At 40.8% G+C, this 27780-nt stretch overlaps 1 protein-coding gene across 2 annotated transcripts in view; it reads right to left on the reverse strand.

Annotated features, from left to right (window-relative positions):
- Window positions 1-23036: 23036 nt before the first annotated feature.
- Window positions 23037-27780, reverse strand: part of LOC108436997 (kelch-like protein 28) — a 35706-nt gene continuing 30962 nt past the window's right edge. For both annotated transcript variants that reach the window (XM_017713797.2, XM_017713796.2), the window contains exon 6: window positions 23037-24442. In XM_017713797.2, coding sequence (XP_017569286.1) covers window positions 24279-24442 — 164 coding nt within the window. In that variant the 3' untranslated portion in view covers window positions 23037-24278. The remainder of the gene's footprint in view (window positions 24443-27780) is intronic.

Here is a 27780-nt window from a genome sequence, read left to right on the forward strand (position 1 = left end):
GAGTCTCAGCCGAGGAAAATCTGAAGCTACAAGAGCTGGCTGACCTGCTTATGGAAGTGCAGTGTGCTAAGGAAGATAGCTACTTACCAGGCCTGTCCTACCTGGACACAACGCACGGAATTGAACCTATAGTGACCAAGCTGCCTTATGGACTCCAGGAAAAATGGATCACGGCCGGTTCTAAGTATAAAGAAGCAAATGGAGGATGGTTCCCACTGTTTGATTACTTCACAAAATTCATATGTTATGAGGCTAAGAAAAGAAATGGCCCCAGCTTTGCGTTTTTGAATACCAGTACAACATCATCAGTCAGAGCTGAAAGTGCCTTTCCTAAAACCATCAAGAAACCCATTGCAGTTTACAAGATCAATGTCACTCCTGCAGAGCAAAATGTCTCCAGTGATCCGAGTAAGATCTGCCAAACCCCACCCACTGAAGAAGTGCAAAGCCTTCAGAGGGAAAACTCTTGACGACAGAAAGACATTCCTGAAAGAAAACGGAATCTGTTTTAAGTGCTGTAGCTCAACCAACCATATGGCAAAGGACTGCACTACAATTGTGAAGTGTTTCGAGTGTGACAGCACCCAACATGTCTCAGCTATGCACCCGGGACCAGCACTGCATCCCACGACTCCTCTGACCTCGCCACAGCATAGCGGGGAGGGAGAAAAGGTAAACGACACCAGTGAGATTAGTTCAAGCTGCACAGCAGTGTGCGGTACAGGACAAGTCGGACGGTCATGCTCCAAGATATGCCTGGCAAGAGTGTACCAGAAAGACCACCCAGAAGAAGCCATCAAGGCCTACATCGTGTTAGACGACCAGAGCAACTGATTGTTGGCCAAGTCCAGTTTCTTTGACAAGTTTGCCATTCACACTAAGCCATATCCTTACCAACTGAAAACATGTCCTGGTATAGTGGAAACTTTTGGCAGAAGGGCATCAGATTTTATCGTGGAGTCTCTCAATGGAAAAGTTACGATTCCCTTACCACCATTCACTGAGTGTACCTGATAATCGGTCCGAAATTCCCACACCAAATGCCGCTCTTCATCAGCCTCACCTGTCAAAGGTAGCAGAACACATCCCAGAGCTGGACCCCACAGCTGAAATCCTCCTGCTGCTAGGGAGAGACGCGATCAGAGCACACAAAGTACGAGAACAAATAAATGGCCCCGCCAATGCACCCTTCGCGCAACGCCTTGACTTAGGCTGGATGCTGGTCGGAGAAGTCTGTCTAGGGAAAGCACACAAGCCAAACGTCAGTTCCTTCCGGACGACCATGGTCGACTGTCATTGGCCCTCACTCTTCCAGCCATGCACAAGCCTTTTGCACATTAAAGAGGAACTTAAGTACAGACTTCCTAGAAACAGTGCCTTACCACCCAGAGCTAAGGAAGACAGTCTGGGTCAAAATGTGTTTGACTGCACCAAACAGGACAATAAGCTAGCACCTTCAATCGAAGATGAAACCTTCCTAAAACTTATGGACAAAGAAGTCTACAGAAATTACTCACACAGCTGGGTTGCTCCATTGCCGTTCAGACAACCTAGGCAACAGCTTCCTAACAACCACGAGCAAGCACTCAAGCGGTTTGAATCACTCCAGCGCCAATTCAGAAGAAAGCCAGAAATGCAACAGGAATACGTGGAATTTATGGGCAAACTGCTGAAAAACAACCATGCTGAGGTGGCACCAGAGCTAAGAGAAGAAGAGTGCTGGTATTTACCAAGCTTTGCCGTGTATCACCCACAGAAACCTGATCAAATCAGGGTAGTGTTTGATTCAAGTGCCCAACAGTCTGGGATCTCCTTGAATAATGTGCTCTTGACAGGACCAGATCTGAACAACACCCTTCTAGGAGTGCTCATGCGGTTCCGAAAAGACAAGGTCGCTGTGATGGCGGACATTCAACAAATGTTCTATTGCTTCCTTGTGGCCGAAAAGCACAGAAACTACCTGCGATTCTTATGGTTTAAGGACAACAACATATCCAACGAGGTCATTCACTACAGGATGAAAGTTCATGTTTTTGGGAAAACATGCAGTGGCAATTTATGGACTGTGGTTTATTTATTAGCGATGCTGTGAAGGTGTCGGAACAAACTCTTCGGTGACACCCGTCTCTTGCAAAAAAGATGTTTATTAGCCTTGAGAGGTGGAAGTCACAAACAAGCCTTCGCGAAACAGCTAGGAGAGAACAGCCAATAGTCTCTGCCACATACATTTCAGTTCCTGGTTTTATACCTGCTGTGGACGTATAGCCCACATCTGGTTTCTATTAAGATAGCCTCAGTTCAATGTATGGCTCCTCTCAAGCCATATTAAGAATTTAACATACATTCTTCTCCAGAATGGCCCTGGTCGTCTAACCCCATATATGGCATTGTTAACATTCAGGGGGCCCCTTTCCTGTCCAGCTGCCTCCTGTATCAGCTTCCCTGAAACCCTGAGGTCCCAATACTATTTCAGTCAGAGGCCCACAGAATAAACTCAACCAGGATCTACACAGTCTAATAACCAATATGATAGAAAATAATGTTACGACTATAGAATTAATAAGATCAAATTCACCACAGTTCCCCCCTTTTTTGGGACATTTACGTCTCAAAAAACCAAGGAAGGGCTCTTACTTGCATACTTTAAGTACATGGAGTGCGAGAACGAAAAACCTGTCAGGCAGCTTTCTTTCTTAAATGTCCATCATACAATCTAGACAGGAAAAAGTCTCTCGCGGTCCTCCTGCCCTGAGCAACCACCTATTGTACTCCATGTCAATCTTAAAAGAGTGATAACAAATCACTTAAAATGTAATTAGCAAATACATATGAAACCTCAGAAAATAAAATAAAAAAATGTCCACCTTCCAGCTGGTCAACCCATCGGACTTTCCAGCAGACCTATCCCTGCCTAGCAACCATATCCCTAGCCATCGAGAAAAGAAAAAAACATCTGAGGTCCCATTGTACTTACCCCATAACAGAAACATCATTCTTCAAACAGGTACAATAAGCAGAATATCACCAATTATAACATAATGGAACACAAACAAATACTTGTAAAGGTATATATAAAACATAAGAATGTGTCACACTGAAGCTCCTCCTTGACTCTGGACAGTCCATCCCAGCATTGTGGTGTCAATGATGTCGTGAATGGGAACATCCTCCAGTCCATTTTATTTTCTCTGTTGGAACAAGTTCCTTCAGCATTCCCAGTGGCCTTTCCCCCTTTTTTTCTCATACTCGAGGAAAGAAAGAAAGCACCAGCCAGTATCTTTTTGCAAAACCACAGATATACAGTAATATTTTGATTAATATATTAGTTAATATAAATCAAATAAATGGAAATTAATTATGACTAAGTAATGACTAGGTAAGACTGACAACTGACCATTTTCCCCTTGTATGTAAACAAGACATTGGCATCCGCCTTCCCGTAAACAACTCATGAGGTGTCATATGCAAATCACGCAACTCACTTGATCGGTATACCATTAGCACCAACGGAAGTGCCGCTACCCAATTCAATCCCATATGCTGACAGATCTTAATTATACGGTTTTTCAGAACTCCATTCATTATTTCACAAATTCCCTGGCTTTGCGGATGATAGACTGCACCAAACCGCTGCTTGATTCCTAATTTTTGCAAAATCAGTTTCATTGTCTTATCCACAAACTCTCGTCCATTATCTGAAGATATTCGATCTGGAAGTCCCCATCTACTTATGACTTCCCTACACAGAAACTTAGCCACCGACTGAGAGTCTTTTCGCTTGGTTGGACATGCCTCAGGCCAACGTGAAAAACAATGAACTACTACAAATAAATATCTCTTACCTTCAATTGGTTTTATCATATCAACAAAGTCCACAACTAACTTGCGCATAGGACCCCTCGGAGTCGGAATATGACCAGGAGGAACCACTATTCCTCTCCGAACATTATTCTTTAGACAGATAATACACCTGCCTATAACATAGTCAATCTGCTCTAATAAGCATGGAGCCCAAAATCCATACTCCTTTGTGATTTTTCTCCTCACTTCACCTCTAGCCACATGAGCTAAACCATGTGCTTCATGAATCATCAAACCTAACACATCTGAGGGTGCTACTATCAACCCCTCATGATTTCTCCAAAGACCAGTAGAATCTTGTTTGTCACGTCTCTCTACCCACAACTGTTTATCTACTGCGGAAGCCACTTCCTGCATTAACTGCACATCAAGTGTAATCTTATCTTCCAAGTCCACTTCATGAGTAACCAAGAAAACCTTACCCGATTTATCCGCTCCTGTAACTGCTTTTGCTGCTTCATCAGCTGCTTTATTCCCTAGTGAAACCTTTGACATATCTGCTTGATGTGCTGCACATTTTGCTATTGCTATTTCTTTAGGCCTCATCATAGCATGCAACAACTTCACTATTTGAGTATGATGCTGTATGGGAGATCCATCTGTCTTCTTAAACTCTCGGCTCTTCCTCTCCAGGTCTGTTCCTGACCAAAGACTGGCTGTGAATTGGGAACAACTGGAACTACTGACAATGGTTGAAAGACTTGTGACTGGCCCTGATTTGGCTGTGGCTGTGATTCTATTTGGTTTCTTGAGAATTGACTCTGCATCACTACCACTTGATTCTTCTCCTTCTTCTTACTGTCTGTTAATTGAACTTGAGTGAGTTTCCTCAAAGTCTCTTGGTCCTGTTCTTTTTTCTCCTGTTCCTTTTTCCTATACAGTTCCACTTGATGTGCAATATGATCCGTATATACACACTTGGCCATGTTTCCAAGTCCAACAACTTCTGCCAATTTACTTCTCACTGACAGGGGCAAACCCTTCTGTATCTTAGCTCTCAGAATTGACTGTTCCATTTGATTCAAATCTGGATCATTTCCTGTAACATTTCTCCACACATGATGAGCTCTTGACACATACGCTCTCGGGTTTTCTTCCTGTCCCAATGGCTCAATAAAGATATTATCGGGATGCACGTTGGTTGGAAACGTTTCCCTCAGCGCTCTCCACATCCGACCTCTAATCGCAGAGAACAATTCTGGATCATTCACAGCAGTCCCCACATATCGATCAAGTCTGGCTTTCTGTAAAATTTCTTCCATAGCTGGAACACCTAGGAGATTAGCTAAAAGTCTCTTAATATCTCCTATGGCAGGCTGTGTCCCCACCGTAATCTCCTCCAGCTTTGAAATCCAAGGATATGCTCCATCCTGAAGAGTTGGCAGCTTCTCAAGAATATCTGACATATCTGTATTTTGCCAAGGCTTATACTCCAAACTCTGTCCCCGAATGACCACTGGACACATCTTCTCAGGTTTCTTCCCTTTTCTGGAGCGCAGCACATATTTCATATCAAATTTTTTAGAGCCTTCTTTTTGCAACTTTTTCTTCTGCATCTGCAGTCCTTCTAATTGGTTCTCCAGTGCTTTTCGGCTTTCAAATCCAGTAGATTTGTCCAAATACGAAAGGCATTGCTCTATACTTCTTTCAACCTCTTTTACGGCTCTCTGTCTGTCCTCCTCCATTCTGGTGCTGGATGTTGCCGGAAAAAATGCTCTTGATGAAAATTCCTCACTTTCTGGATCCTCATCACTGTCTCCATTCTCACTTTCATCAGAGCTATCATCTCCTGAATCCTCTTTCCTCCAAGTTTTGTCTCCTCTTTTTTCCGCTCTAGCCTCACTGCTGGGTCATATCCACCTTTGATCTCACAGTCACTCTTATCACCCTCATCTCCAGATTCCATCCTCCTGATTCTCAATTTACCCTTTGTCTCAAAACGTCTCTGTTTTTTCTTGCTTTCGGAGGTTGGATACATCTTTATAGTTGTTTCCGCTCGTCCTGTTTCTATTGTTCGATCATCCACATTTCTAATATGATAGTTGCCCTCCTGACTGATCACTGGAAGCTGGGGATAGATATCCTCAATCTTCACGTCCTTCTCATAAGGTGGAGGCTTCTTTACATGTCCACATGTGAAAAAGGTGTATTAACTTCTGCCATTAATTTATCTGTCTCTCTTGTATTTTGCCCTATTTCTTCTTCACCTCCCTTTCTCTTCTCCTGCGCAGCTTTCATCCGCTTCTGTCCCTCATGCTCAAACAGCTGTAGCATACCAAGCTCTACCTGTCTCTTTTCTTTATGCTTCTCCCCTTTTTACCCTTCTTTTGATCTGCCTTGTATGTAGACACAAGCACCTGCATTGTTTTAATTACATCTAAATTAAGTGTCCCCTCTACTGGCCAAGGTTGGTCAATATCAGGCCAGCGCTTATACCATTTCTCTGATATCTTTGTTATACCTTTAATTAAAGGATTGTTTTTCTGTACCTCATCAACCTTTGAAACTTGAGTAACCTGTTTTGACATTGTAACAGCCCCCTTATACTCCTTCTAATTAAAAACTAGTTGTTCAGAGTATATTACTTAAACTATTTTAAAACTACTTAACCCTTCTATTTGTGTACCACTTTCACACTGCAGAACTTGCCAACCTCAGAAGAATCAAAAGCCCATCAATAAGTGCCAAGTAGTAACAATACCAATACCTCCAGCGAAGTTTCAATCCAATTAAAACCCCAACGAATTAAACAATCAGGCTCACACCAACAGCCTTGAACCAAACAATACCTCAAATAGGATAGCTCAGTCTGTTGCCAAGTCTCTGTGTTTTATTTTCTCCCTTTTTTGTAATAATTACTACAACATAGTTACTACTACAGCATACATTAATTTACTCATATGGGAACAAATGAAAGTGCAATTTAAACCCAAACTAAAAAATGCTATTATTATTTTCCACAAAAGCTAGTAAAATGTGTATCAGAAACAGCAATTATCATTTAACATACATTCAAACAAAGAGTCTGTGGATGAAACAAAAAACTGGACTTTTTTTTTATCTGTGTGGAAACAAGGGCTGGAGTCAGAATTCCATCTGCAAGTCTCCACGTCACACACTCTCCGACTGCCTCCTCCTCTCGTGGCTCCTCCCCCCATATGAGGTAGAGAACAAGCAAAAACTTCAGCACATTTCACAGAACGGAACCAACTTCACTCTCATCAGCACAAACCCCCCAATTCATGCACAGCCAGCACACTCCCACAACTCCACAGTTAAACAATTCTATACCACTCATAAAACAGGAGCTTAGCATACCTCATGCACCCACAGTTTCTCATGCACATCACTTCCACACTGCTCCTCTTTTCCAAACTCTCAAGAACAAAACTTTTCAAACAACCCTAATAATTCTCAAATCTCCTATATATCCTATTTTAAAACGTCTTTCTCAGGGGCTTATAGGGATCACTTAACTTACGTGTCCTTTCAAAAAGGCTAATTTTCTATCAAATCCCCCTTGAAAGCTCTTTTTTTTTATTCCTAATTTATTAACAAATACTCTCCGCATTTACCCTAAACAATAAAAGTCCTCCTTAGGGCTCATGAAAACTCCTAATACGTCCTTTGTGGGGCTTATAAACTTTAATCTCACTATGTCCTCCTTATAAGAGGCTCATAAATGTATTTCTATCAAGTCCCCTACAAATGTTCATAGATTTATTCATATTCATAAAGTACACATTAACAAATTCTAAACTGTCCCCTTGGAGGCTCATAAAGTTTCAACAATACAAGCAGCACACACACTGAGAAAGAAGCAGAGGAGGGGCACTCAGCACACACACAGAGTCCTGCTGTGAACACACACACACAAGTCAACTGGCCCCTCTTTTTTTGCAGAAAGAGAAACTAGTTTTTTCACAACACACACAGACTATTTCAACAAAACACATACAAATTCAACATAAAAATTCTCTCACACAGGGATTGATCATTTCCCATTCATTCACACAACCTAGAAGCATATGCTTTATGGCCACATTCCCTTTATTTTCCATATCCTTTAAAAACTCTAAATTTATGCTACCTTTGAGACAAAGTTATCCTAACGACAAGACAGCATCAATCCCGAGTTGCCAACAACAGGCGAGGGGCTTCTTTCTACGCCGGATTTGCAACTTTAACCTCCAGTATTATAAACTCATTATAAAACTGACCTTGGAATGAACTAATAATAATCAAGGTTTTTATCGGCCTGCCTATTGCAACCTCTTACAAGAGGGCTTTTTTTTCCCCATTTGCGGCCCCTTTTCCCTTTACTCTTTTCCTTTCCTTATTTCTCTTTACACTTTACTTATATCCTCATTTTCCTTTTTACACTTCACTTTACCTCTTCTCTTTATCTCTTTTTCTCTCTGTGTCCAATTGTCCTGGCCAGGACTTACCCCTTTTGTTTTTTAACCAAATCTGACTATTTCTCAAAGCCAACTTTCACGCAGTGCCTAATCTACACATGTCTTACGTAAGAAGCTATAGGCCTAAACTTCATTAATCTCGCATGGTGTTATTTAGCTCACCTTATCGTTACTAATTAGGCTATTCTACACTTTACTTCTACTTTTCCTTTACTATTTCCTTTTTCCCTTATTTTACCATACTCCCCCCTGTTGCGGCGTATTACAACGCAACAAAACAAAATTTAGAACGAAGAAGCAAACCCACAACCAAGACAGCATGGCACACCCACACAAAGCTCTTTAACAGTGAGATCAAACAGCACAACAGAACAGCACAGCCTCACCGAATGGACCAGCACTCACACATGTGAGAAAAACTCACCCTTTTCTGGCAGCAATAGGAGCGGTGGTAGATGCGTCAAGGCAGCCGTCTGCACCGCAGGCTACAGCACGCCCGAAGTTTGTGACGCCAAATTCTTATGGTTTATGGCTGTGAAGGTGTAGGAACAAACTCTTCGGTGACACCCGTCTCTTGCATAAAAAAATGTTTTTTAGCCTTGAGAGGTCGAAGTCACAAACAAGCCTTCGCGAAACAGCTTGGAGAGAACAGCCAATAGTCTCTGCCACATACATTTCAGTTCCTGGTTTTATACCTGCTGTGGACGTATAGCCCACATCTGGTTTCTATTAAGATAGCCTCAGTTCAATGTATGGCTCCTCTCAAGCCATATTAAGTATTTAACATACATTCTTCTCCAGAATGGCCCTGGTCGTCTAACCCCATATATGGCATTGTTAACATTCAGGGGGCCCCTTTCCTGTCCAGCTGCCTCCTGTATCAGCTTCCCTGAAACCCTGAGGTCTCACTACTATTTCAGTCAGAGGCCCACAGAATAAACTCAACCAGGATCTACACAGTATACCAATATGATAGAAATTAATGTTACGACTATAGAATTAATAAGATCAAATTCACCACAGGACTCAGAAGAGCCATCAGAGATGGTGCAGAGAAATATGGAACAGACAGAGTTAACTTCATCGAACGGCACTTTTATGTTGACGACGGCCTCTGTTCTGTCCCAACTGATGCAGAGGCTATTGGGCTGCTCTATAGAACTCAAGCCTCACTTGCTGAGTCTAACTTGAGGCTCCACAAATTTGCCTCAAACAGTCAGGCTGTCTTGGAAGCCTTCCCAAGTGAGGACTGTGTACAAGCCAAACAGGACGTAGACCTCAGCGGAGATGAGTCACCTACCCAACGCAGCTTGGGGCTCCTGTGGGAAATAGCAAGCGACACATTCACCTTCTCGGTGCCAACCGACACCAAACCGTTCACCCGTCGAGGGGTTCTTTCAATGGTCAACAGTGTATTTGACCCTTTAGGGTTTCTGGCTCCAGTTACGATCCAAGGCACGGACCTTCTCAGGGAGTTGAATTCTGAGACATCGGAGTGGGACACCCCATTGCCTGAAGATAAGTTAGGCAAATGGAAAGCTTGGAGAAACTCGCTTCAAGACTTGAGGCACTTTCATATACCTAGGATGTACACAGGCATCTGCCCAACCAAGGCTGAGCGACTAGAACTCCACGTCTTTAGTGATGCATCTGTAAAGGCCATTAGCGCCGTAGCCTACCTGAAAGCCATCCAAGAATACACAGTGGACGTTGGACTTGTCATGGCAAAGGCCAAACTTGCCCCTCAATCAGACCAGACCATTCCCAGACTTGAACTGTGTGCAGCAGTCTTAGCAGTGGAAATGGCTGAGCTGATTCAGGATGAACTGGATCTAAAGCTGGATGCCACCAAGTTCTACACTGATAGCAAAGTTGTCCTTGGTTACATTTACAACCAGTCCATACGGTTCTATGTGTACGTCCATAATCGGGTCCAGCGTATACGCCAGTCTACCATCCCTGAACAATGGCACTATGTGAACACCAAAGACAATCCGGCTGACCTGGCGTCACGGTCAGTTCCAGCAGCACACCTCACACAGACAATGTGATTCAACGGACCAACCTTCCTGCGCAAGCCCTCGATTCAGCCAGACCCTGCTCAGTCATTCAGCTTAGTTTCACCAGAGTCCGCAGTTGTGAAGAGCTACATCACTGACCTACGAGGGAAAGTTCTCAGCACAGAACGCTTTGAAAGGTTCTCCACATTCGACACTCTCCAACGAGCCATCGCACTCCTGATTCATATAGCAAGATCCTTCAAGACTCCGGCAGGCAAGTGTAAGGGATGGCATCACTGTGACTTACCTCACTCAGTGGATGAGCTTTCCCAAGCAAGAGAAGTCATCATCAGAGCTGTTCAGAAGAATATGTTCGCAAAGAAAATTGAAGCTCTGGAGAAAGGAAAGCAAGTTCCGTTAAACAGCTGCCTACGCTCTCTCAACCCAGTCTTACAGGATGACCTCCTCTGCCTTGGAGGCAGACTGAAGAATGCGGATGTGGCCATTGATCAAAAGAACCCTGCCATTCTCCCAAAAGAACACGACGTGTCCTTGCTTCTCACCAGATACCACCATGCCCAAGTAAAGCATCAGGGCCGTCACTTAACAGAAGGTGCTGTACGAGCTGCTGGGCTCTGGATCCTGGGAGGCAAGTGGCTTGTTAACTCAACTATTCACAAGTGCATCACCTGTCGCAGACTTAGAGGACTGATGCAGGAACAACAAATGGCAGATTTGCCCACAGAGCGCCTTACAACCTGCCCTCCCTTCACATATGTGGGCCTGGATGTCTTCGGACCCTGGCATGTCTCCACCAGACGCACCAGAGGGACACAACCTGAGAGCAAGTGCTGGGCCATTCTATTCTGCTGCATGAGCTCACATCAAGGTGATTACTTCAATGGACACCTCAAGCTGCATAATCATTTCATTTCTGGACTCACTGTCTGCCTCGCTGTTTCCTCCATGGAGGAAATTTCCTCCGAGTTCATGCTCCATGAACACAGCACTCGCCTAACTCATGATGTTTTGTGCACACTAATGGCAGAAGTGACAGCAATTCTGAATGCAAGACCACTAGTTCCAGTATCGAATGTTCCAGAGAATCCATTCATCCTCACACCATCGATGCTGTTAACGCAGAAAGTCAGAGTCCCACCACCTCCAGGTGACTTCACAGACAGAGACCTCCTCACTAAGCAGTGGAGACAAGTACAAGCATTATCCAACTTGTTCTGGAAGCGTTGGAGACAAGTGTACCTGTCGACCTTACAAAGCCGCAAGAAATGGACAAGGTCCCATCAGAACCTGCAAGACGGTGACATCATCCTCCTCAAAGACAACCAAGCTGCACGCAACAACTGGCCTTTGGCAGTGGTCACAAAGGCTATTCCAGGACCAGATGGAAGAGTCCGTAAGGTGGAATTAAAGACAGCAAACCAAGGACAATCAAAGACTTACCTTAGACCAGTGACCGAAACTGTTTTGCTTCTTCGCAAGGACTGATGTTTCAGTTGTAGTTCTTAGTTGAGTTTAATGTTCATGCTAGTGTAGTGACCTCACAGTGGTCAGACGGGGAGTGTGTTGCCATTAGGGCGATATATATATATATATATATATATATATATATATATATATATATACATATATATATATATAGACTTTTATAATGACACATTGAGAAATAATAGGACCTTTTATTTTGACACAATTTCCTGTAACTTGCTTACCACTTCCTGCCTTGTCATCAGTTACTTCCCACTCAGTTTCTATCTGTTGAGAACAGTTAAGAATTCTTGACCGTGAACGATGCTAGAAGCAAAGTCGTAAGTAAAATTAATTGTTAAGTTAAATAATTGATAGAATAAGTTAAGTTTAAAGTTGAAAGAGAAGGTAATAAATCGTTTAAAAGATCGTTTTTATTTACATGTATTTACAAGGATATTTCATGAGACTTCATGTGAAGCTGAACTTTATGTTAAAAACAGTCAAACCTTGTTTTGTTGCAGTTTTCACTCTGCCATGTAATACTGGATTCTTCAGTAAACAACAGTGAAATGTTAACTACAGTACAGACTCCTGGTTTTTGCATCAGAGTTTAACTTGTTGGATAGCCTCAGTCGCTACACTGCAGTGAGGACAACACAGCCTCCAACACTCAGTCTGTTCAAAAAAACTATGAATGACACATTGCAACTGGAACAGCTTACGTACTGTCTAAAAGATAAAGGAGACATCTTTCAGAAACTATGGGAACCACTTATGGCCCTCTGACAAATTTATGTAGCCTGCACTATATGTTGTGATTGGGTAGTTACAGAATATGTAATGTGACCTTTTTTTTAATTTAAGTTTATTTGTTTATTTTTGTATGCAGTATCCCCCTTTATTTTATTTTGTCTGGTGGGTTTTTGTTATGGAAAAACACAAATACGATAAATAAAGAATAATATAAAAAATATATATGGCAGGAGGTTGTCACAGTGTGGCTTCTGAATACAAATGTGGCATCCATCTACTCCATAGATAGTGTTTGGAAATCCAGCTGCTTGAAAACCTAACATAGAATTTTGCAGGGTTTGTCCTACTGGCCAGGAAATGTGGTGTGTCATGTGTGTATTTACCAGAGTATAAAACTCTGGAAGATGTTTGGCAAGAGTGGATTTTGTGACATTGAATCAGTCTGCTATACCCCTGTAAGACTCCTGGTTCAACAGAGTCCATAGACCGGCTAGAACACTCTTTGCCAGTGGCAATTTTCTCTGCTGTGGATTAATACAAACAGGGTCGAGGGTGTTTATCAGATCCTATATAGTAAGCAAGAGAAAAAAGTTTATTGTGTTTATTGTTATTATTATTATGATAACATTTGGATGGTAATGTGGCTTCATCATTCTCTACAGACCTCTACTTGTCTTTTGGAGAGTCTGAAATTACCTCTAAATTGTATTTTGCAACAAACCGAAAGAAGGGGAAATGTGAAGTCCTTACATAGACAAAATCACACTTTGGGCTTGAAGCCAATTTGACACAATATAGTAGCAGTCTATTTACCACATGTTCAACCTTCATGATTAAGGTCTGACTGAGTGCACTTGCTCATTTCCATTTAATGATCAGACAGAACCCCTAACTACTAATGCTCAGCTCCCAAGATGCAAATAACAAAGGCCATCTGATGTGGGAGCTGGGTAGGATGAGATATCAGAAAAAGCATGAAACGCAGGGGACAGGACACTAGACTGGGACCTTCAAATAAACTGGGCATGGGACTGAATAAAAGAAACATGGACAAACACGGACAGATAAACATCTAGAAATGTGCTCAAAAACAGCACAAATAATCTAACAGACACAGGAACAGAAACAAAACCTGGTTTAAAATATTGTCTAGACACAGGACTGAATGTTCTCAGGTTGGTCAGTGGATTGCAACGGCAGCCGGGCAGTATGAACAAGAAGCGATCAGGGCACAGAAACTCTGGAAGCAGACACTGAAACACGATGAGAAGCCAGCACATGACCTGCACAGAGAACCAGCTCAGAGGAAGTAACAGTTCTGGAAGCCGGCACCAGTACATGACTAGTGTAAGATCAGGAGACAAGTGTAAGAACAGGAGATACAGAGGCTGCACCGACATCTTCAGAGGCAGGCGGGCGTGCTGAGAGGTCCTCGGTGGCAGGCACATCAGGAAGCTCAGCGGCAGCCAACAGTTGTGGTGCAGCTGGCCTGGCTGCACCTTTACAGCCCTTACGCCCACGGGGTTTGCACCTCCTCCAACTCCTGCTCAAACATCACAACATCGCTCTAGGCTTATAGCAGGCTTAAGGACTCGGGCTGGGGAGGCTTAAGCATCTATGGCATGCTGCTGGGCGATATACAGGTCAAAGCCAGAGATTTCAAGTTCAGCTACTGTTCTGCCTGCTGGAAAATCACAATTACTCTTCTTGGATGAAATCATACAATGGTATTGTGATGTGGGTGATTCTCAGAAGAAACTCTGAGTCAAAACTCTGGTCCACACTTGAAATACTGATTATCCCGCAAACCCTGGATTTACGAATGAAGAACGAGAGTTCTTACTATGCTATAATCCTGTCTTCAGGCAGCACCACTGAATGTTTAAATCTTTTCACCAGCGAAATGATATCTTAGCCTTAGGCAGGCAGTCATTGAACCATGGCAGTGGCCTAGGCCCCTCCCCTTTGAGATGTATAATAACCCCAAACACACTCGTTCTGTAGGGCAACTCATCCATTTTACTTAATTTCGAACCAGGCATCTTGCTGTCCTAAACTGTCTACTACCAACCTCAGTGGTCACAATGCACAGCCTTCCTGATCAAAGAGGCGACAAAAATGTTTCTACAGATTACACTTCACACTCACTGATTAAAGTTATAAATACACAAGAATGCCTCACTGCCCTAAATTAATACTCACAAACGTCTGGCTGCTTCGAGCACACCGTGTGGAAAAGACAAGGCTGTCATGCTTAAAAAAACAATATTGCATGAAGGTGAGGCCCAAGATGCTGCCTCATAAATTTCCTGTGTGGAGACTCTGCAAAACAGAGAGGCATCTAGCTCTAGTGTATTTATGTGTTACACATCATTGTACACTTTTCACCTCCCTTTTGCTATGCGACCCTCGTATACCACTCCCCAACCCATAAAAGAAGCATTAATCTTTGTTACAATCTGGAGTGTCACCAGAGATGTGCCCTCTTCTGACTCATCCATGACACCACACTGGAGTGGCACCATGCTGTGATTCTAAGTGAGCGGTGTCAGTCCACTTTTGCATGCACATGTTGGCATGAATCACCTTTGGAGAAGTAATGAGCCCAGAGGCACTACTGCTGCCACTGCCATAAAACCAGGAACATTCACATGCTGTAAAAGTGCAGGGGGTTAATGTCAGGCTGAAGGGAAGAATGAAGAACCTGAGACACTTCCTGTGCTTCTCTAATATATGATGTGGAAAAAAGCATCCTTCAGATCTACTTTGATGAAATATTTTGCTTGTGTAATTGATCTGGAGAGGTGATAGTGTGTAACTATGAGAAAAGGCATGTTTCTCAGCGTTTTTGTTCAGGATCCTGAGATCCAGGATTGGCCTCAGGCATCCATCTTTTTTGGAATCAGAAAGTATTTCTTGTAACACATACCCAGACTACGCCACCCCAATTTACTGGGTGTTATGTTGCTCCCTTATAGTGTAACTAAGTAAACATTATTACTCGACACACAGAGCACGAAGGACAACTTCTTGTTGGATCACTCCCTAGTTTATTCGACTATATGGTGGCTATGGTTACATTTAGAATCCCTATGCGGTCCGCCCCCCCTGGTGGTAAGTATTGGTAGGACATCTCTCAGGTTCATACATAACATAGGGGGCCCACACTACAATACTAAAATAAATTAGTTAGACAGAGCTGTTCCACAATATTTACAATTTATTTATTAATAAAAGTTAAGTAGAGCTGTCCACAAAATTCACAATATAGCCATGAAGAGCAACAAGTGTGTAAAATAAGAGGCATGAACACTAGCCTTAATTAGCACAGGCTTAAGTATAAAAAACCCAGTGCTCAGAAGTATACAAAATCAATACACCCTCAAATATAAATAAGCCAATACAACCAAAATTGCACTTCAAAAATATATGTATATATTTATATCACCACAACAAACGAAACACCACAAACTAACTGCACACCCTGTCACAAAACCAAAATATAAATAATCTCAGCAGAAATCTGAGGGATGAAATTGTACACATCAAGAGCACAAAACAGAAGAAAAGAAAAAAGGAAAAATACTATAATTATGGCTTTAGTGACCCACTGCAATGATCATTTAACCCACATGCTCTGTAATAAATAGACAGGCAATCAAGTGCAAATATTATTCCAAAATATAGATATAAAAATAATATAAATCGGCATCTGGACAGCAAATCTTGAAATAGTACAAAAATACCCTAAAATAGGCAGTTCAGTGCAAATATCTCATAAATATCTATAAAAGAAAACCTGAGGGAAAACAGTAGCCTGCAGACAACCAGGCCTCGATCCACTGTTTAACCTCCAATCATACTCAACCACCCTTGGACAAGCCAGAAAGCTGAGGTTAGTCACTCAAAACATACAGCTGCACTTTATGTGTCTGCCTAAAATTGGAAGTGAGGTAAATTCTAACACCAGAACTTTTATCGTCCCTACCAGGCATACCACACTAATTGCATGCAAAACTAAAACTACAGGGAGTGGAAAGATTGGAATATGAACTAATCAGTCACTCCTTATACAAAGAAAGAAGCATAAAAATGAAATGGGGAAAAAAAACTCCTGCACCAACCTCTCAGTTCCACCAGATGGCAGGAACGAAGCTTTATTTTCCATTAACCATACTGAACATGTATGAAATTTCCCCGTTCTCTATCAGGCGAAGGTGTTTTTTTTCTAAAAGGGAGCATATCTACTGCTTTAGACAAAGCTCTGCTAGGATTGACACATTTGTGTGACACCAGCAAACCCTGGAAGGCTTGCTGGCAAACTGGGAGGGCCAGTGGCGCAATGGATAACGCGTCTGACTACGGATCAGAAGATTCTAGCTCGTCCTTTGGGGGCAGTCGTGGGCTGGAGGTTAGGGATCCAGCCTCGTGACCGGAAGGTCACTGGTTTGATCCCCAGCACATGACTGAGATGTCCTTGAGCAAGACACCTAACCCCCAACTGCTCCCCTGGCGCTGTGGATTGGGCTGCCCACTGCTCTGGGCAAGTGTGCACACTGCCCCTTGTGTGTGTGTGTGTGTGTGTGTGTGTGTGTGTGTGTGTGTGTGTGTGTTCATTAGTGTGTATGTGGTGTTTCACTTCATGGATGGGTTAAATGCGGAGGTGAAATTTCCCCATTGTGGGACTAATAAGGGTCACTTAATCTAATTTAATTTTCAAGTAATATTTAGAATCCAAGAGGAGAGAGCACACAAGCATTTCCACTTTTTTTGTTTAGGTTAGGTCTACTCTCTTTTCAGAGGTGGGAAGGACTGTATCCATATTGGGCAAACTGTTAGTGCAGTAATGGAGACTGATGCCCCATCAGGCTCATATGCTTTGAACTGTCTGTACTGCTCAAGGAGCTGAGTGGACAAAGGAATTATGGGGCACTGTGATATATTAAAAATATGTTTTTGCAGACAGTATGGGAGTAATAAAGGCTGTGCTTGGTTTGTACAAGAGCTTTATGGCTTTTGCTGGCAAGGGTCCCTGTAACACTGATATGCTTGATGTATGCATAAGCTTTGCAGCTGTCATTGACAAAACACTCAGAAGTACCACTTTCCTCTTCAGTGTGCGTGCCTGATGTGGAGTGAATATCTCTGACTACATGTGTGCTGCTTCATAGGAGACACTCAGGTTTGCAGTGGCATTGTACCCCCGCTCATGTGTGTGGCACATTGGGGCTAGAGTAGGAAGGAAGGGGTGGTGATGCCAGCCTCTTCCACTGATTGGCAGGGACTGACTTGCGAACAGAGGACAGATTGTAGGCCCAACAGGGCGTTATAGTACTGAGTCCTTCTGCTGCATCTCAAATTTATGGGCAATGTCTTGTGCAACAGTTCAAACAAGCCAGAGACCATGATGGGAGAAGTGAGTAGAGGGTTCTTCTCCCTCTTGGTCATTTTTCGTTAGTGTCATCCATAAATGTCACTGTGTGACAACTGAAAACCCTATGATCCTTCCTGGGCTTCCTTCTATGAGTCCTGGGCCATGCACCTGACCACATGTGCAGGGAAAAATCAGGAGCCTTCTGTAGCTCTCTGCTCATTTCTGGGTTGGTTTGACTTTCTAGGTACCAAAGCAGATAAGCCTGATATGCTTGTAGGATAGTTATGTTATTCAAAATTGCTGCTGACTGCATAGCTGCTTTACAAGACATTTCAGGCAGTAAACTGCTAGGCAACATGGCAGTAAGCCTGCAAGCTTTGGATGGAAGTTGAGGCTTCAGTGAGGTGGCAGGTGGATAGATGACGAGCTACAGACTTTTCCAAGGGTGGCACAACCAGGTAACCAAGATCCAGTGCTATGTTGATTGTAGACCATGCCAGGCTTGGATGGGAGAACATGTCTGTAAAAGTTTTGCCCTTGATCATCTTTAAGATTTAAGTGACCCTTATTAATCCCACAACAGGGAAATTTCACCTCCACATTTAACCCATTTGTGCAGTGAAACACCATATACACACTAGTGAGTTGTCCAGTGCAGTAGGCAGCCCTATCTTCTGCACCCAGGGAGCAGTTGGGGGTTAGGTGCCTTGCTCAAGAGCACTTCAGTTTTGTACCGTCAAGTCTGGGGATCAAAACGGTGACCTTTGCCATACAGCTGGTTCCCTAACCTCCAGCCCATCTGTGGTGAAACCTGAAGAGCAAAGGAGAAGTCTAGAATGTGAGGGTTGGTGATAGCCCATCCATGGAAACAGGCACCCACTAACATGGATGTCAGAGGAGGTGGGGGGTCTGGCCACATCAGCTTTTCCACTGCCTTAACCAAAATGTCTAAGTTCCTTATTGCATGGGCCATAACATGTGGTAGTCTTCAGAGTGCACTCATCTTTCTCTCCATCACTACTCTGTGTGCCTACTTCAGCTTCCTCTAGTTCATTTTCTTCCCTACTGTGCCACTGATAAGAGCATAACTGAACCAACTCAGCGTGATGTGGGGGATCCTCTGGGATGGACGGTATGTATGCCTGAAAGCTGTAGATGAGGGAAATTGCAGTCCAACCCCGAAACAGCAGGCGGAGTTGTACAGATATTGGAGTTGTAGTGCCTGGCCTGAGCTGGAACTTTTCATACTGTCGGAAGTTAAAATCTGTGGAGGAGGGTGTGGGAAGCTGAAGCAATGCATGCAGTTAAATAGTTCCACTAACGCAATTTCAACATGTTCCCATGTTCCTAAACGCTCAATGTATTCCCCATGCTAATCCATTCTTTGTATGTGTTTTCTGCATATTTTGCAGTTCTTTGTTAGTTTTGCCATGGCTGACAGAGAGGTTCATCTGCAACAGGGACAGCAGCCTAGTGTGTGTAGTGAGGGGCAGAGCTGACCCAGCCAGCTCTAAAATATATATTTTAAAACAAAGTGGTTGTTTACATTGGTCATCAATCATAATGTTTTAATTTACATGAATTTTTTAAAATTGGAATGATATTTAAGAGTCTCATAAGTACTATTAACTTGTAAATGCAACCAAGAACAAAATCTGGTAGCCGTTAAAGGCAGGTGTTTATTTTTGGACTGGATACAACTGCACCACACAGATAAATTAACAGGCAAAAACATATCCTCTCTCAGTGCTTGTAAAATTGTAAAAAATAAATACTGCATCTATTTTCAAAGGCAAGGGCACCCAACCCTTGTGCTGTTGATCTTCCACCCTAAAGAGATTAGTTTCAATATACCTGGCTCATGAATGCACTTTTACTATATTATTTTTACATACTATTTAGTATGGTAGTATTTGATTTTGGACACAGCCAGACTTTCATTAACTGAATCAGGTGTGTCAGATTAGGGTTGGTGCTGAACTTTGCAGGGTGGTGGATCATCAGGACCTGGGCTGGGCGCCCCTGGTCTTAAGTTTTTCTTATCATGTCCAGTAACAATCCACAGGTTAAAAAAAAGATAATCACCTCACTTCAGAAAGGAGTCTGACACACCCATGAAAAATGGACAAAAACAAACTGGGTGAGTAATATTGACATCAGTTTCAAAGAACTCTAAAGACAGCAGGACAAAATCAGAGCCCAACGCTGATCTTGATTTGTTCCCTCATAAAACCCTTGATTTGTTCCCTCATGAAACAAGCACTTTGGTGAGAGTGGTGGCAAGAGAGTAGTTAGGCCATGATCAGGGGGAAAAAAAAAAAAAAAAAAAAGGTTTCCATGTACATACATCCCTTTCCTTTGCAGTTTCACGTTGCTGATTATACAAGATACATATATGGCCATTGGTGTTTCTTTTGGGCAGTGAAAAAAGAACTAATGAAACCATCTCAGAGAAACATCACTAAAATTGTCATTATTGCATGCAACAAACAACACATTTCAACAAAGAATGACAAATGCAAAACCACGCCAGCGTGATATTCTAGCTTTTAAATGCTCTAACCTTCTGACCAATGAAAAAGTATGACTTTTAACATTGTTATTACAATTTATCACATATCTATTATTTGCGCCTTCATGACCAAATCAATTTATGATATAAATCTGCCTTGAACAACAGCTGTATGTTTGAATACATTGCCAATAATTGTAGTTCAAAAAAATGTATAGAAAGTCATTATTACTCATGGACAAATAACAGCACTATTTATTGCTAAACCAAGACAAATGTCTTCATATTCCTTACTTTACTCTAAAAAAATTATATGCTTTACATTATGTTCCTACTGACAGATCATAATTTGCAAGACTGAATAATGAACATGGAATCATAACTAACCAATAAATGTTTTGCTTCTTTGTTTCAGTGCTACCTTGTGTAACAAAACTAAATAATTTATTCATTTTTGTGGCCATGATCACAAAAAATTAGGTAGTTTATTCAAACATAGGGTCCTTTACATTAATTTCTACTCTGTCAGCAACAAACTATATTCTTAAGGCAAAAACTGATTCAGAATATAGGAAAAAATGTTCAATAACATATGAAATAAATTTAGCCTAGCATCCTGAAATCCTAGAAGAAAAAACACAAGTCACATATTGCAGTCACAGCAGTCTTGGCAATCAGGAGAGGACATTACAAAAGGGATAATGATCTTATTGCATTGACTAAATGTCTTCAACTCAACGTATCAAATGACTTAAGTGCAATGAAGAGCTCCGTATTAACCAAATGTGCAAAAATCACCCAATGCATTAGCATGTTCGATCTCATGCCTCTATGACAAGTTTGTCATACTTGATCCATAATCAACTTGAGCCTTTACACCAGTGATATAAGATTCATTCAAGAAGTTTTAGAACATATAAGCCCTTAATAAAACTGTCAAAAATGGCACAATTTTTTATACTATAACTACATTTTAGAACATACACTTTATAGCCAAAACTATGAGGACACCCATCCTGATTATTCAGTTCAGATCTTTCAGTCACATGTATTGCTATGAGGTGGATACAATTAAGCAAATAGCCTTGTAATTGCCACATACAAACACTGACAGTACAACTGTCTCTGAAGCTCAACAGGACTCTGAAGCTGTGGAAATGTGTTCACTGGAGTGATCAATTACACTTCACTATCTGGCATCAGGAGAAAGCTACCTATCTATCCTAATGATCTCCGGCTGTTTTTCAGGCGTTGTCCTCGGCCCTTAGCTCCTGGTGCATTAGTGTGCTCCTGTACACAAAGCGAGATTTGTGTGGTGTGGTGGAACTCCAGTGGCCAGAAAACAGCACTGACCTCAACCCCACTAATCACCTTTGGGATGAACTGGAACATCAACTGTGAGCCAGGCCTTCTTGTTGACTGAATGGGTACATATTCCTACAGACACACTCCAAAATGTTGTGGAAAGTCTTCTGTGAGAGTGGAGGCTGTAATCAATTTCAGTGGTTTTGGAATGCGATGGGAAACAATCTTACATGGGTGAGATGTACAGGTGTCAACATACTCTTGGCCATGTAGTGTATTTCTTAAGGAATTTGTCAAATGAGCAACTGCAAAATTATCATCATAAAGTTGTATTAGAAGCAGTGGCTTTCTTATGCTAATGAAATATGATGTATATAATTTTTGAAAACCTGCGTTGTTGAGTCTTGTGTTGCTTAATCTACCTTTGCACATACTGAACAGTTTTCTAAGAGCTGAAATAGACTAGAAGCTGTTCTCAAAAAGATTTCTGTGACACATTTATAATCATCTAACCCAAATTCAAGTCTACGATTAGTTTGGGTCTGGGAAATTGGACTCTGATGACATGAAATACACAACCCTTAATGCTCCTTGTCAAATGTTTAACATGAAAACAAAGAGGAATGTTATACATTAATGTAAATAAATTAAATGTCTCTTAATAAGTGCTAGCATTGGCTGTCTCTGTAAAAGAACAATAGAAGTGATGCATCAGACAGCGTAAGGTGCAAAAACGTCTTGTATCTACTTAATTCCATTATGATTTTTTTAAATTCAAAAACCTGTTCTTTGGCTACTAAAAATCTGACTTTTATTCATGTAAAGTACATTATCATTAGAAACCTTGGATCACTTTGTCTGTTTACACTAAACTTTCTCTTCAATTCATAAACTGATATGAAAAAGTGAATAGTTCTAATTTGGATTGTGTTATGAAACTTCTCAAATTGTGTTTCAGAAGGTGGTTATTTTAAAATGTTCAATGCATAATCATTTCTATGTATATGAATCAATTACATTTTACCATCCGTTCTCACATCCACTATCATAAGTCACTTAGACCAAGCTTATTCATGATTAGGTATTTGTCTTACTAAGTTAATAAGCTAGTAAACACAGATATTAAAATCGGTTCATTATGTTATGAAATTTTGAGAAATTTGCTTTTGACGCACAGATAAACATAAATAGATCATTGGGCAGGGCAACTTGTCAGAGCATATTCATCCCAACATTGAAAGGAATAACAGCTAATATGCTGTTAACATGTAACAGCTAAAAAAAAAAAAAAAAAAAAAAAAAAAAAAAAAAAAAAAAAACACACACACTGCAAGACAACACTTACAAAAACCCGAATTGTTAACTAGCACCAATGGCATTTTTCTAAACCTCCCACACCTTTCCAATGGCTAAGAAAGAAAAAAAGCCATGGTCACATTCAGTGCTGAAAATTGAAAGGCTGGGAACAAAAATTGGAAAAATTGATAGGATGTTTGTACTGGTTTAAAAGAAAAAAAAAACCAAAATAAAAGACTGTTCTACAGCTACCAAGGAAGAGAAGAGCTGTGCAGAACTTGGAAGATTTCTTTAGAGACCAAAGTGGAACACGAATATACACCTATCAGGCAAATTTATGACCACCTCCTTGTTTCTACACTCATGGTCCATTTTATCAGCTCCACTTACTAAATAGGTGCACTTTGCAGTTCTACAATTACAGACTGCATACTTTGTTAGCCCCCTTTTACCCTGTTCTTACTACACAGTGCACCTATACAGTAAGTGGAGCTGATAAAATGGACAATGAGCATAGAAACAAAGAGATGGTTATAATGTTATGCTTGACTGGTGTATTCAGTCAATGCACGTCTACTCGCATCCCTTACTCAGTAACTCAGTGCAGATAACATTTACAGGCAATGCACTAGAGGATATATTCTACATTGTTAAGTCAAACTAAGTGTAAGAGAAAGAAAGGCAGCCCTTTTAAGTGAGAATAATTTTTTCACTTTTTTGAAGCACTTTAGATAGAGACATTTCAAACCCTTCCAAAGAGTTCATCAACGTGCCTGAGCGCATGTGCACACGCGCATGCACGCGCACAAACAAACACACACACACACACACACACACACACACACACACACACACACACACACACACACACACACACACACACTTTCTGTGACATGCATACATATAGACAGACATTGACCCGAAAATAAAAGAAACAGAAAAAATCTGCTTGTAACCTTTTTGTCTAAGGTTACAAAAAAAAAAAGATAGTAACTGTCATTTCCAACTACACAACCAAAAATGGATAGACTTTTCCTGTCATCCTCTGTCTAGTGCTTTGCAGAATCCCTACAGCTGTGAAGCTGTGACTCATTATCCAAGCTCTTTTCCAGTCTTACTCCTGCTACTACTGTGAACCCTAAAATCTATAATGGCACCTCCTGAGGAACATAGTTCCAAAGAAGAATTGGGAGTAGACAAAAGAAATGCGAACAATTTTTGTCTCTCTTCTCTTACACAGTATCCTACACAGATTACAGAGGTGCCTAGGGTCAAAGGGCAGTCAGGCCAAAGTTACAGCGGCAGTACATCATGCCACTGGAGTCTAGCCAGCTGTCCGAGATAGGATCATAGCGCTGCACTGTGTTCAGGTATGATGACCCAGAATGACCACCGACCACATAGAGGTAGTTGTCCACAACAGCAGAGCCAACCCCTGAAAATAAGCAAAAGAAGCAAATACTGCTTTAGTCAGAAGTCCAGAAAACACATCATAGCATGAAAGGGTGATTCATTCAGTATTTAGAAAAAAATACCTACAAACATAACCAATCTTTAAAAAATGTACTTCCCATTAAATCAGTTAAAATTCTCATATTTCTGCATGGCACTATTTCAACAGAGAAAAAACTGCAGTGTTGCACAGTTTAACATCCATATATTACATCATTATACATATATATATCCATATATTACATTATTTATATATATATATATATATATATATATATATATATATATATATATATATATATATATATATATATACACATATACATATATATACATACATACATACACACACACACACACACACACACACACACACACACACTGCTCAAAAAAATAAAGGGAACACTCAAATAACACATCCTAGATCCGATTCAGTACATCTGGGACATCATGTCTCGCTCCATCCACCAACGCCACGTTGCACCACTGTCCAGGAGTTGGGGGATGCTTTAGTCCAGGTCTGGAAGGAGATCCCTCAGGAGACCATCCGCCACCTTATCAGGAGCATGCCCAGGCGTTGTAGGGAGGTCATACAGGCACATGGAGGCCACACACAATACTGAGCCTCATTTTGACTTGTTTTAAGGACAATATAAGTTGGATCAGCCTGTAGTGTTTTTCCACTTTAATTTTGTGTGCGACTCCAAATCCAGGCCTCCACTGGTTAATAAATTAGATTCCATTGATGATTTTTGTGCGATTTTGTTGTCAGCACATTCAACTTTGTACCGAACAAAGTATTCAATGAGAATATTTCATTCATTCAGATCTAGGATGCGTTATTTGAGTGTTCCCTTTATTTTTTTTGAGCAGTGTATATATATACACACACACACACACACGTATATATATATATATATATATATATATATATATATATATATATATATATATATATAATGTGTGTGTGTGTTTATGTATATGTATATATATATATATATATATATATATATATATATATATATATATATATATATATATACATACACACACACACACACACATACAATATACATACACATATATATACATACATATATACATACATACATACACAATACACACGTGTGTATTGTGTATAATATATATATATATATATATATATATATATATATATATATATATATATATATATATATATATACATACATACATACACACACGCATGCATACACACATATATATATATATATATATATATATATATATATATATATATATATATATATATATATATATATATATATATATATATACATATACACACACACACACATATATACATACAGTGGCAAGAAAAAGTATGTGAACCTCTTGAAATTTTATGGTCTTCTGCATTGACTTGTCATAAAATGTGATCTGATCCTCATCCAAGTCAAGCATATCGACAAATATAATGTGCCCAAAATAAGAACGCACAAAAATACATTTTCTTTCAGGACTTTATTGAACACACTCATTCAACATTTAAAATGATAGTGGAAAAAGTATGTGAACCCTTGGAATTAATAGCTGGTTGACCCTCCCTTGGCAGCAATAACCTCAACCAGGCGTTTCCTGTAGCTGTGGATCAGACCTGCACATCGTTCAGGAGGAATTTTAGCCCATTCTTCCTGGCAGAACTGCTTTAGCTCTGTCATGTTCCTTGGATGCCTCATGTGTACAGCTCTCTTCAAGTCAATCCATAGCATCTCTACAGGGTTGAGATCTGGGCTCTGACTTGGCCACTCCAAAAGGCGGATTTTGTTTTTCATAAGCCATTCTGTTGTGGACTTGCTCCAGGGTTTTGGGTCATTGTCCTGTTGCATCACCCAACTTCTATAGAGTTTCAGCTGGTGTACAGACTCTCTCACATTATACTGTAGAATTTTTTAATACACTTGGGAATTCATCTTCCCCTCAATGACTGTAAGCTGACCAGGCCCTGATGCAGCAAAGCAGGCCCAAATCATGATGTTCCCTCCACCATACTTGACGGTTGGGATGATATTTTTATGGTGATGTGCAGTGCCTTTTTTATGCCAGATGTATCGCTGCGTGTTCTTTCCAAATAGTTCAATCTTAGTTTCATCTGTCCACAAAACATTTTGCCAGTACCGTTGTGAAGTGTCAATGTGCTCTTTCGCAAAATTCAGGCGTGCAGCAATGTTCTTTTTAGTAAGCAGCGGCTTCCTTCGTGATGTCCTGCCATAGACACCCTGCTTGTTCAAAGTTTTACGAACTGTAGATTCATGAACACAGATGTTAGCCTGCATCAATGCCGCCTTCATATCTTTGGCTGTCACTCGGGGTTGTTTCTTTACCTCATTGATAAGTCTCCGTTGTGCTCTTGGGGTCATTTTTGACTGGGCGCCCACTTCTTGGCAGAATAGCCACAGTCTCAAATTGTCTCCATTTGTAGATTGTTTGCCTTACTGTAGACTGGTGAATTTCTAAAGTCTTTGAAATTGCTTTGTAACCCTTTCCAGCTTTATGTAAAGCAACAATTTTTGATCGTAGATCCTCTGAAAGCTCTTTTTGGCGAGGCATGGCTTACATACGCATATCCTTCTTGTGTGGAGCAAACTCAAAAAGTCTAAGTGGTTTTTATCAGTCAAAGTAGCTCTAGTACACACCTCCAAACTCATTTTCTTAACAAGAATCCAGGTATGACTCCAATTAGCTTTTTTGAGATCATTAACTCAAGGGTTCACATACTTTATCCACTAGCACTATAATGTTTTCATTGTTGTTCTCAATGAAGATATGAAGGTTAAAAAATATTTTGTGTTATTATTTTGGGCACATTATATTTGTCGATATGCTTGACTTGGATGAGGATCAGATCACATTTTATGACAAGTTAATGCAGAAAACCATAAAATTTCAAGAGGTTCACATACTTTTTCTTGCCACTGTATATACACACACGTGTATTGTGTGTGTATATATATATATATATATATATATATATATATATATATATATATGGCTTTGATTATTTCAGCAAGACCATGTCAAACCACATTTTGCATGTATTATAACAGCACGACTCTATAGTAAAACAGTCTGGGTGTTAAAATGGCCTGCCAGCAGTACAGATCTGTCACCCATTGAAAACATTTGGAAAAATACAACAAATAAGCCCCCGAACTGTTGAGCAACTGAAATCCTGTATATAAAACGAGAATGGGAAAACATGATGAAACACAGTAGTAAACATGCTCCTGTCCCAACTATTTTGAAATGTGTTGTTGGCATCAAATTCAAAATGGGCATATA

The sequence above is a fragment of the Pygocentrus nattereri genome, chromosome 10 (genome assembly GCF_015220715.1).
Source record: "Pygocentrus nattereri isolate fPygNat1 chromosome 10, fPygNat1.pri, whole genome shotgun sequence".
Taxonomy (NCBI): domain Eukaryota; kingdom Metazoa; phylum Chordata; class Actinopteri; order Characiformes; family Serrasalmidae; genus Pygocentrus; species Pygocentrus nattereri.